The sequence below is a fragment of the Lipotes vexillifer genome, unplaced genomic scaffold (assembly GCF_000442215.2).
Source record: "Lipotes vexillifer unplaced genomic scaffold, Lipotes_vexillifer_v1.1 scaffold1115, whole genome shotgun sequence".
Lineage (NCBI taxonomy): Eukaryota > Metazoa > Chordata > Mammalia > Artiodactyla > Lipotidae > Lipotes > Lipotes vexillifer.
Window position 1 is genome coordinate 367,567 of NW_006792080.1, and position 10,862 is coordinate 378,428.

A 10,862-nucleotide genomic window follows, 5' to 3' on the forward strand; every position below is an offset into this window, starting at 1 on the left:
CTTATGCTTTTAAGGATGGACACACACACCTTGTGCGCACATAGAAAGTGTCTGGAAGGAGATACCAAAAGATTATAAAATGTTACAATATTTGACTTATCTCTTAAAACTACCTTTAAAAGCTTATGTCAAAATTCAAAGGGACGTTTAAATAAAACAGAAAACCAGCCACAGGAAAGCGTAAAGCCGGCTGCTGAGGAAGCCGTCCCTGGTTCTGGGCCTGTCCAGGAGGAGCTCTCGTGTCCTCTCGCAGGTCCCGGCGGGGAGTGGACCCGTGGGCCCTCCAACACCCACCGCTCCTCCGACACGGATGGCGTCCTACACTTCAGTCCAGCCGGGACACTGTGGACCGCGGTCCGCCCAGAGCCCACCCACAGGCTAAGGGCTCAGCCCCACCAGACAGCCCCGCTTCAGACGCCAATTACACGCCCCATTGTCGCCTGTGCTCCTGACCAACCAGCTAGAAATGGGGAGCCCACGCCCCTCCGTCAGGCTTAATAATTCGCCAGAATGGCTCACAAAACTCAGGGGAACACGTTCGCCGGTTTATTACATAACAAAGGATGTGATGAAGGGTACAGGTGAACAGCAACCCTCGGCGGGGGCGGGGGAAGGGGAAGGCGCCCCCCTGCACCTCCACGTGTTCACAAACCCAGACGCTGCCAACCCTGTAGCTGGGGGATTTGGGAGGCGTAGGCATGATGGATCATTAACTCCATTCCCGGCCCCTCACGGTGAAAGTTCCAACGTGCAACCACGGCTTGGTCTCTCTGGTGACCAGCCCCGACCAGGAGCCCCCGGAGTGGCCTCCTACCGCGCAGGGAATTGCAGCAGAACCCGGGTCAAAGACCAAACAGCAGCAGGAAGGGGGAGGGGCACAGAGCCATACGCCTCTTTCTCCTTGTCCCCCAGGACCAGCAGGCTGCAGGCTCCCCACTCCCCGGGCACCCACACCGAAGATTCAGCCCCTTCCACAGCTCAGACTCCCCAGACCGCATGTCACCCCACTCCAAGGGCCCGCGCCCTTCAGCTGATCCCATCACCGCCTATCAGGGTGTCCCCTGGGATGCGCAGGCGGCAGAGCCCTCTGGGTCCCCACGCCAAAGGTCGAGGCATTGGCGCCCAGCGGAAAGGTGACCAGGGTGGAAACTCTAAAGTCCGCCTGATCCCCCGGCAGCCCCTCCAGCTTGCACACCCTGTGGCCCCCCTCCCACGGCCGCCCCGGGAGGGCGGCAGCCTCCGTCCGGGTGGCGGGACCCCTCTTTTAATCTCTGCGCTCACTTGTATTTGCTACTTTCCCCCACGGTTCCTGAAGTTGTCAAGCCATCCTCAGTAAAGGAAAACAGGAGAAAGCTCTTTCTCTGCCTCATTCCAGCTGCCTGCGCACACCTGTATGTCACGGTCAGGAGGGGGGGGCACCTGGTGGCTCAGGCTCCGGAAGCTGGGGCGGGACTCGCAGTCCGGTTCCTGAGCTCACTTCGCCTTCCTGGGCTGGAGGCGGCCACAGGCCCCCGCTTGCTGGCTGGGGGATCGTGAGCCCCGGGGTCCCTCCCCATCAGTAAATGGGGGCCGGAGTCCTACACCCCAGGGCGGCCGCTGCGCAAAGAATGAGGGATATTGGGTGTGAAGCGGTCTGGCACACACGGCTCAGAGCAGGACGTGGGCACTGCCCAGCCGGACCACCCAGAGGGCAAACGGCCCTGCGGGAGGGGGCCCAGCCTCTTACCTGCTCCTCAGCGGGGCTGAGGCCGGGGGTCCTGACCGGGGCGTGGGGCACCCCGGCCCAGCGTCCCCGGTTCTCTGGGAGGGGCCGCAAGGGCAGGCCGGAGCACAGCGCCTGGAGGCTGGACATGTCTGGCAGAGGCGAGGCGGAGGCCCACTCTGCGGGGGCCGCGGAGAGCCTGGGCCGTCGAGGTCCGGCTGGGCGGGGTCCTCTGGCTCCAGGCCCACCCCCTCCAGCCCCTCATTGGGCCCCGGGCCTCCGGAAGGAGCCGTGCGTAGGTCGGAGGGCGCGGGGTCACGGCCCCCAGGCTGGCGGCCCGCAGTGTTGACCTGGGGGCGGTGCCCCGGGAGAGGCAGGCTCCATGCCAGGGACGCCTGGGTGAGGGCCCGTTTGTCCTTTTAGTGGGGTGCTGGCCCTGAGGGGTGTGTCTTCTAGGACACAGCATGGGGAGCGCTCTCGTGCTCGGGTTTGTCTCGTGGGGGAGTAACACCAGGCAGGCGACGTGGGGTTTGTGTCTTGATGATGGGGGGCCCGTGACACTGGCCCGGCACAGAGTGTGGTGCCCCTCGTATCCCTCCTCCCTGCCCGCGGGGTGACGGGGTGGCGGGAGCCCGGCCCGCGGCAGCCACACCCTCCTCAGCCCCCACTGAGGTGCGGGCCGCCTCACGCCCTCCCAGGCTCCCAGCGAGCCCCATCCCACGAGCCCCTCCGCGGGAAGGGCTGCTTCTCGGCCCCGCACTCCGGTTGGGGTGGCTGAGGCCCAGGGGCCACTCACACAGCCGGGAAGAGAGCCCGCTAGAATCCCGGGGGCCCGGGAGGCAACACACCTGGCTGTGGACCCAGCTCAGCTGCGGGCCAGCCCTGCGGCCCCACACAAGGGGCGGGAGGCACGCAGCCATCAGGTGAGTGCCCGGCATGGGGCCTGCACTTGGCACGAGAGCAGGACGGCTGACGCCTCCGGATGTTTACTCCTCGGAGCACCGCACGTCATCCAGGGCACCCTGTCCCCTCACTCGCCTGTGGGGCCCACTGTCCCGTTTCACAGGTGTGGAAACTGCCCAAGGCCCCACAGCTAGTCCTGGTGGAGCTGGGATCTGGGCCCCTGGAGCCGAGGGGTCTGGCTCCAGCCGCCCCTCGGCCTCCCAGACCTCCGGCGGGCCAGCGAGCGTACTCTTGTGTCCAGGTGGCGGGGAGGCTGCCTCGTAGGGTGAGCGGCAGACACGCACGCAGGCTCGCAGCCGTCCATCCAACGCTCTCTCCAGCACCAGGGACCGGGCAGTGTCCTGGCCTGGCACCGCTACAGGCACTGGGGACAGGCCCCTGCCTGGGCCTGCAGGTCACGCAGCTGTGACCGCCAGCAGCCGGTACCTGCACCTCCCGCTCAGAGCAGGGCTGGAAGGGCTGGAGAATCGCCAGCCCCCTCCCCATCTGCTGGGGAGCAGCTCTCCGCCAGCAACAGCGGTAGGCAAGTACCCCAGCGCCCTCGCCCCGGCAGGGCATGGGTGGAGGTAGCAGCTCTGGGGAGCCCCGGGCAGGAGTGGGCTGAGCTGCCCCGCGGGTATCCCCATCCCACGCCCCCAACAGACGGGCTGTACCGAGGCCTCCACTCAGGATTTGCTTCTGGGCGAGGCCTCAAGAGAAGCCACAAATCTAACACTTTTTGTGAAATCTCATTTTTAAATGTTTGCAACCAATTAAAAACATTGTCCGCTGTCCTGAACCGAAGCGGGGACTGTATCCGTGTCCTGGTTGTGACCTCGGGCTACAGACAGCAAGACGCTACCATGGGGGAACAGGGCACCCGGGTCTCTCTTACTATTTCTTACAACTGCAGGTGAATCTACAAGGATCCCCAAATAAACAGTTTAATTGTTAAACACCCTAAAAGCTATTTAAAAGCCCTGGGATCTCACAGATGTTAAATATGGCAGACAGGTAAGGTGGAACCTGGCTATACCACTCATGAGCTGTAGGTCCTTAGGTCAGTTCCTTAGCCTCTCTGTGCCTCAGTTTCCTGGTCTGTAAAATGAAAGCAGTAACAGTAGCTACGTCATGGGATCTGTCTGAGTATTAAACGAGGTAACACACGTGAAGGTCTTAGAACAGCGCCTGCACAGAATCAGCACCGGATAAGATGCTATTTTTCTAATTGTTGCCACTATCAAAAAAGCAAGGAACAGAGCAATGTAATAGCACAGAAAGCAAAGAAAACGTATACACGTGGGCGTGAACTGTCTCTGAAGGATCCGCAAGGAACTGGGAGAGAACAGGAGGAAAGGAGACCCTTCCCTGTAAGACTGGTGCTTTCCACATTGTCAGGGCACTAAATTGTACACTTTTCAATGAGTAATTTTATGGTACCTGAATTTCACCTCAATTCAAGAGAACTGTGGAGTTTTTGAATTTGGCTCCATGGACAAACCAAATAAATAAAATGTAAAACGAGGAGTAAAGAAAGGCAGGCAGGCGCTCAGCATGTGCCTCCCTGGGCCTCAGGCCTCGGGCTTCTGGTGCTGGCCGTGGCCTGTCCTCTTCAGCGTCGAGTGCCTGCCTCAGTCTCCCCTCCCGTCACTCCCGGCGGCTACTCCTGTCCTGGCCAGCCTCTCTTCCTAGCACCTGGCGACCAGCACCGAAAGCCCAGCCCTGCCCGCCTGGTACCACCACGCAGGCCACACTGGGCCCCAATCTCTGCCGTGTCACCAGCAGGCCCATCAGGCTTTCTCGAGCCAGGCAGGACCTCTGTCCCTTGGACCATCAACCTAGTCCCTGCTTCCCCTCCTTCCCCTCCAGCCACTCTGCCACCCTGGGTGGCTTCTCTGAGGCACCCTGGTCTCTGACCCCTCTACTTTCAAAGTATAGCCGGGGCCCTGAGACCACCGCACCCTGGTCCACACCCCTCACCTCTCCCAGAGTCGGCCCAGCCTCCCTCCCTCCCCACCGCCCTCCCCCCAACCTGTAGTCCATCGGCAGCGGGGCAGTTAGAACAGCCCACACCGTGGCCCACGACGGGCTAAGGACGTGGACGCCCCATCTGCCTCTCCGACTTCTCCCATCCACCTTGTCCACCTCAGAGCCCCCTTGCGGCTTCCCGTTCAAGGAGCATGTGCATCTTTACACCCTTGGTGGTTTTAAACATGACGGCAAATCCTTGCTTGGGTGCTTCTCTGAGTGAGGCTGGGGCGGCCCTAGCAGTTCCCAGGGAAGCAACAGGAGGCAGCCTGAGGCTCTGTGGGAGCAACCCCCGGAGCCAGACCCCCCTTGGGGCGTGAGGAGTGCGAGCGCTGCGCTGTCTGCCCAGCTGTGACGGAGCCGTCGGGTCGGCCGGCCTGGGCCGGCCTCCTGACAGCCAGTCCCAGCTGCCGTCTGACGCAGTAGCATGAGATCTGCCGTGAGAAGCCCCCACCTGAGCCCCTTCCCCAGTTCCTCACCCACTACATTGTGAGCGAAATTGAAATGTTTAACGCCTAAATTTGAGGGCAGTTTGTTACTTAGCAACAGCCACTAGCCGGGCGCTGTTTCTCTGCAGCTTGTCACCTACTCACCTCTCTGCTGCTGGCACCCCCGAGGCTGGCCCTGCACACCTCCCTCTGCCCCACCCTTATTTTCTTCCTAGCACGTTTACCACCTGCCGTGATCGCACATGTTCGCCCCTTTTCCTATGCTCTCCCCCATCCATACTGTAGCCCACGAGGGCAGAGAGCGCCCTGTCCTGTTCTCCCCTAGGGCCTCAGCACCCAGTGGGTACCCAGTGCCTGTTGAACGAGGGATTGAATGCATGCAAACTCCCGTGAGAGGGCAGAGGCCGCAGCTGGCGTCTTCTCAGGGGAGCTGCCAAGGCCCTGGGCCTCTGGCGAGGCGTGCTCACCCTCCCACCCCAGGACCCAACACTGGGCCCCCAGGGGCCTCCAGGGACTTTCCTGGATGGGAATGGGCTGAGATGTTGTCCTCAACTTTGGCCACCAGGTGGCAGCACAGGGACCGAGACTCCTTCCTAAGGACGCCAGGGGCTGGGACCCTACAGAGAACGCTGGTCCCAATGCAGGTGTAGGGGAGATCGGGGGCCGGCTGGGGGTGTAGATAACCGGGAATCCAGGTCCTGGGCCCAGAGCAGCAGCAGCCCTGCCTGCAGGCCATTCTGGGCCTGAACTGGATGCTCGCCAAGGCTCTCTGTCCTGTTTGTCTGGAAAGTCATATTAAGGAGCTTCTGGTTTGTCTGTGAACTGTTTCCTGCCCCTCTGCCACTTGAGACCTATCATAGCATTTGGAGCCATATCTTTAAGACTGAAGAACTATTATTTATTTAATATTCTCCTTTAAATAGACCTTTAAAACTTACACATAACCGGAAGGAATTTTTATATCAGCACCTTAACAGAAACCAGGGTCACGTGCCAGAAACAGACAGTAACTGTAAAAATAAAATAATCACCAACGTCAAGTACTTAGATGGCACTCACTGAGTGCCAGACGCTGTGCCAAACATCTCCTGAGTCTCATTTAGTTCCCACAACATGATGAGGGGTGTCCTAGTACTATCCCACTGCAAAGGGAACTGGGGCACAGAGAGGTTAGGCCACTTTCTTGATCTCACACAGCACGTAAGTGGCACCACCAGGGTTGGAATCACCAGATTCTTCAAAAGCAGTTCAGAAACGCAGCCTTTCCCACACACTCACACTGCTCAGTGTTGGCTCAAGCACACACACCAGCACACACAGCACCAGCTGCCCCCGTGGGTGCCCGGCTAGCCTGATTTCTAGGCATCGAGACCCCGGGTTCAGGCCGGGTCTCCCAGCCCCCAGGGATTCACTGTCATCCCCCTGCACTCAGGAGTCCTCAGTGAGTTCTAAGTGCTCCCCTGGGGTCTGGAGCAGCTGTGGGGGACCAGGTGAGGCACAACAGTCCTGATGCCCGGAGGCATGAAGTGGGACCCCCATCTCAGCCCCCCGCCCGCCCCCCCCCCCCGGCTGCGGCCTGCAGGCGCGGGGGATCCAGGCAGGACCTGGAGACCCCCGTGTAAAAACAAGGCTACAGGGTGGGCTTGGCAGGAGAAAGAGACACCCTTGGGCCTGATTCCGGGAAGGGGGGTTCCGGGGGAGTCATGTATAGGCGGCTAGTGCCGCAAGCCAGCCCTGGACCCCTGGTACGTAACGCAGCAAAAAGGCAACGGGACACCGTGCTCCTCCCGGCCCGCTCATCCGCCAACGTGACAAGGCCTCTCGGCCTCGGGTAGAGGATGGCGCTCCCGGACGAGCGGAAGAGGACAGAGCCGCGCGGGCGACAGGGCTCCCTCCACTCAGTCTCCACCCTTCGCGCCCTGGACCACTGCTCGGCTGCCCCGCTGGACCGGGTGGGAGCCGGGCAGACTGGCCCGCCGATCCGCCTCGCCCACCTGCCTGGTCCCCAGCAGCCGCCGCCTCGCACCCCCACCCCGCCCCTGGCGAGCAGAGCCCTCGCCCCGCCCCCGCCCCGAGGGCAGCGGTGCGCGCCGCCGGGAGGGTCCCGAAGCGGTCCCGGGTCCGGATCCAGGAGCGAGGACCAGTCCCTGGGCGGCCCTGGGGTGGGTTGGGGGTCGGGTTTCGGGTCCGGTTCCCGGTGAGGGTCCGGTCCGAGGACTCGTCCGTCGGCGGGTCAGCGCGATGGCCTGGGGCGAGTTGCCCTGGGGCGGGCTTCGGGTCCTGGTCCGAGGACTCGTCCGTGGGCGGGTCCAGGGGCGGGGCGGGGCGGGGCGGGAGGCCGGCTTCGGGTGCGGGCCGGGCCGGACCCCGCGGACAGCAGCGCGGCGCCGGGCAAGCATGGGGAGGCGCTGGTGGCGGCGGCGCGCGCTGGTGGCCGCGTGTCTGGGCGCCGCGCTCCTGCTCCTGCGCCCGGGTGAGTGCCCGCCGGCCCCAGGGCCGCCCCACCAGCGACCGGACCCCCGACCGGGCGGGGGCACCTACGGTTTCCTCCCGGGCTGGGGCACTGGGGCGGGCGGGCTCAGAAAGGCTCTAAACGCCCCGCCCTTGTCCCGGCTCCCCGCAAGGGTCTTGTCCCCTCGGGAGTGGGTCTCCCAAGGCCCGGAGAGGTGAGAGGTGACAGTCCGGGCCTCCCAGCCGGGGCCCAGGGACCAGGTGAGTGGTGGGCGGCGGAGGGCATTGGGCCCACCCGGGAAGTTTGCCTCCTTTGCCTCGCGCTCACTCCGTTTAGCGACCGGAAACCCCTCCGGGTCCGCGGCCGCGCAAGGGCGGCGGGCTTGACGCTCCGGGTCCGGAGGTGGGCCCTCCGCGCACCGCGCTGCGCCCTGGCGCCCCTGCTCCGCCTTAAGTTCGCACCGGGAAGGACTAGGGTCCTGAGCACCCACCTCATGGTCCAGTGGGGGAAACAGGCAGCCAGTCGTGACCGCCGTGCGGATTTCCAGCTCCGAGCCGGGCATGTGCTGAGTCTTCACTCACGGGAGAGGCCGAGGGGCCCGTGGGCGGCCTGGGGCTGGAGGTGCCCAGTCAGAGGCCCGTTCTGACCTCTGCTCTGTTTGCCTTTTCCTGGTGTGAGTGTGAGTGAATGTGAGAGTGTGTGTTGGGGGAATCTGTATCTCCTCCCCCACCCCCCGTGGGCTCTGCAAGAATCCTTGGGATCACTTCTTTGGAGCCTTGCAGAGGGGGTCCAGGGAGGAAGTAACCGTGTCCCCAGGTGGGAGGAGACCACGGGAGTGTGGGGTCAGGGTGGCTCAAGAGATGAGGCTGAGGAGACTTTGGGGGCAGCATGCACCCACCTGGCTGGGTCTGGGTGACCTATCCCCGCCCCCCTGCCCAGGGCCTCAGTACTCCCATCTATAAAATGGGCTGCTCGAGTTCCTCCTTACAGGGTCTCTGGGGAAGTGCAGTTAAATGGGAGCAAAGTGGCTCCCAGCCTCTTCATCAAGCCAGAGGTCACATGGGTGGCCCGGTGCCCCCTGCATCCTGGGGTGAGGGGCTTCCTTCTCCTGCTCACCTCAAACCTCTGTGACTGCCTCTGGGCTGGGGTCCAGGTGAGCTGGGCTTGGGAGGCCTCCTCGGTGCTCACCAGGGCTCTGCCCAGTCACCCTGCTCTTCACACCGTCCCCTCCATGTCTGGACACAGCTGCTCAGACCCGGCCGCCTCCCCAGGCCCACGGGAGGGAGCCGCAGTCAGTCTTTCCGTCCCCCGACCAGTTCTGAGAGCTGGGGGGCCATGGGGGTGGTGCTCCTGCCTCCTGGGGAGGGGGTTCCCATGCCCTAGCTGAGCCGAGCGTCCCCCCGCACTGCGTGGGCTGTGGTCCTAGTGTCTGCGGTCATGACACTGGCCACCCACTCTTTCTTGGACAAATGTTTACCAGGACCTAGGGCCGGGCAGGGCACAGTGGCTCCTGGCCCCCAGGGCTCAGGCTCGGGTGTGGGGGGAGAGAGGACCTGCACTTTTTTCCTTCTGACCTCCTCCCTCTCCTGCAGGTTAGGAGGGTGCCTCCCGTGCCCCCTTCCTAGCCTTTGCTCAGGCCGTTCCCCACCTGAGCCGAACCTGCCTCATGAATACCCTTGGCCATGACCCTCTCCCCGAGTAGGGGGGCCTCACTGCGTCTGTCCTGGCAGACCCTTCTGCAACCCTGCTTCCAGCGCCCCCAGGCGGGGAGGGGCCTTGGCTCTGCTTCCCAGAGCCCCTCTCTGTTCCTTCTGGACTCTGAGACCTTTCCCCATGGCCTGCTGCCAGCCATCGGAGCTCTGAGGGTGACCTGGACAAGCAAGGGCTAATCAAGCCAACCTACCCTGCTGGCTCTTCTGCCCCCAAGCCCTGAGCTGAAGCCCCTGACCCCAGGAGCCAGTGAGGCTGTGCTAATGGTGGGCCTGCAGGCCCGGCAGAGGGCAGAGACAGCGGGGCAGAAAGGGCAGGCTCTCTGTCCCGGGCCTGCGGCATCTCCGAGGGTGTCCCTGCAGCGTAGCCCGAGTTGGAAGGGGGTGGGGCGTGTGGCTTGTGGCAGGGGGATAGGGCTCCAGGGCCCAGGAGGGACTGCAGCCCCCTCCTCCAGGCAGGTGAGTCTCCAAAGTGGCAGAAGTTGCCGCAAGGTGGGCCGGAGACCCCCGAAGCGGGCTCCGCTGCCCCTTTTCTGGTGGGTAGGTCTGGAGCAGCCCAACTGGTGCCCGTCAGGCCAATGCTGACCTAGTGGCCAGGGTCCTGGGGATGAGCAAGATGCCAGAGGAGGTGGGACAGCTGCCTGGGGCACTGCTGCCCTCAGCGCCCTACCCTCGCCCCAGCCCCACTGACAGGCCCACCGTCCCCCCTGCCCGCCCACCCTTGGCTTCCCCTGTGGTTTACCTGGTGGGGTGACTGCTTCTGTGTGATGCCCTTGACCACGTACTCGCTGGGTGCCTACTTGTGCCAGCGTCAATCTGGGCTGGGGACAGAACTTGCTGATAACCTGCCCTCCCAGAGTTTCTGTTTTAACATCAAAAACCCAGATCTGCAGTCTGTCCCCTCTGTCCCCAGAGGCACAGCCAGGGGGAGCCGTGATGCTGCTGCTTCAGCTCCCCACCGCTGCTGGTCCACAGGGGCCTTGCTGGGAGGTGCTGGAGCCCACCCTACCCCACCCCGTCCTGACCTCCATCCCCTTCCGGGTTCACGGGGTTGAGCATCTTTCCTGAGGTTGGCAATCAGGGGTGTTTCTCTCAGAGCCAGGCTGGGGCTCTGCCCACTTCCAGGGTACCCTGGGTGTGTGGGAGGGCTTGTTCCCAGGGGGCCCGCCTCTCCCTTCTGGGCTGGACAGCTGCCCTCCTCGTCCTCTGGGGCACAGCCCGTCCCTTAGGGCCCCGCTTCCTGGCCGAGGTCCGAGCGTGACGTGGGGTAACAGGGACCTTCACCCCCAGCAGCCTTCCTGGAGGTGCTCCACGGGGAAGGAGCCAGGAGGCTCGGGTGGGGACGCTGGCTCTGTCCCCGCTGTCCGTCCGCTGCCTTCTCGGGCACAGCAGCACCTGGGGACCCAGGCCGAGGGGACAACGGCCCACGATGGTCTCGGAGCCCCTGCAGTGGTGCAGTGTAGGGCCCCGTAGGCAGCCACCGTTTCTAATGAGACACCAGGATTTGGTCCCATGCAGAATAAATGCAGAAATGCCCAGTGACTCCTGGTGAGCCAACGTGCCAGGGCTGGGGGGGGGGG

The 10,862-nt window shown here is 63.5% G+C and overlaps 1 protein-coding gene across 1 annotated transcript in view; it reads right to left on the minus strand.

The window, feature by feature from the left end:
* The window catches only part of UROC1 (urocanate hydratase 1), a 30,820-nt gene extending 28,905 nt beyond the window's left edge, over positions 1–1,915 (minus strand). The window contains exon 1 of the mRNA XM_007465261.1: positions 1,727–1,915. Coding sequence (XP_007465323.1) covers positions 1,727–1,852 — 126 coding nt within the window. The 5' untranslated portion in view covers positions 1,853–1,915. The remainder of the gene's footprint in view (positions 1–1,726) is intronic.
* Between the last annotated feature and the right edge of the window lie 8,947 nt (positions 1,916–10,862).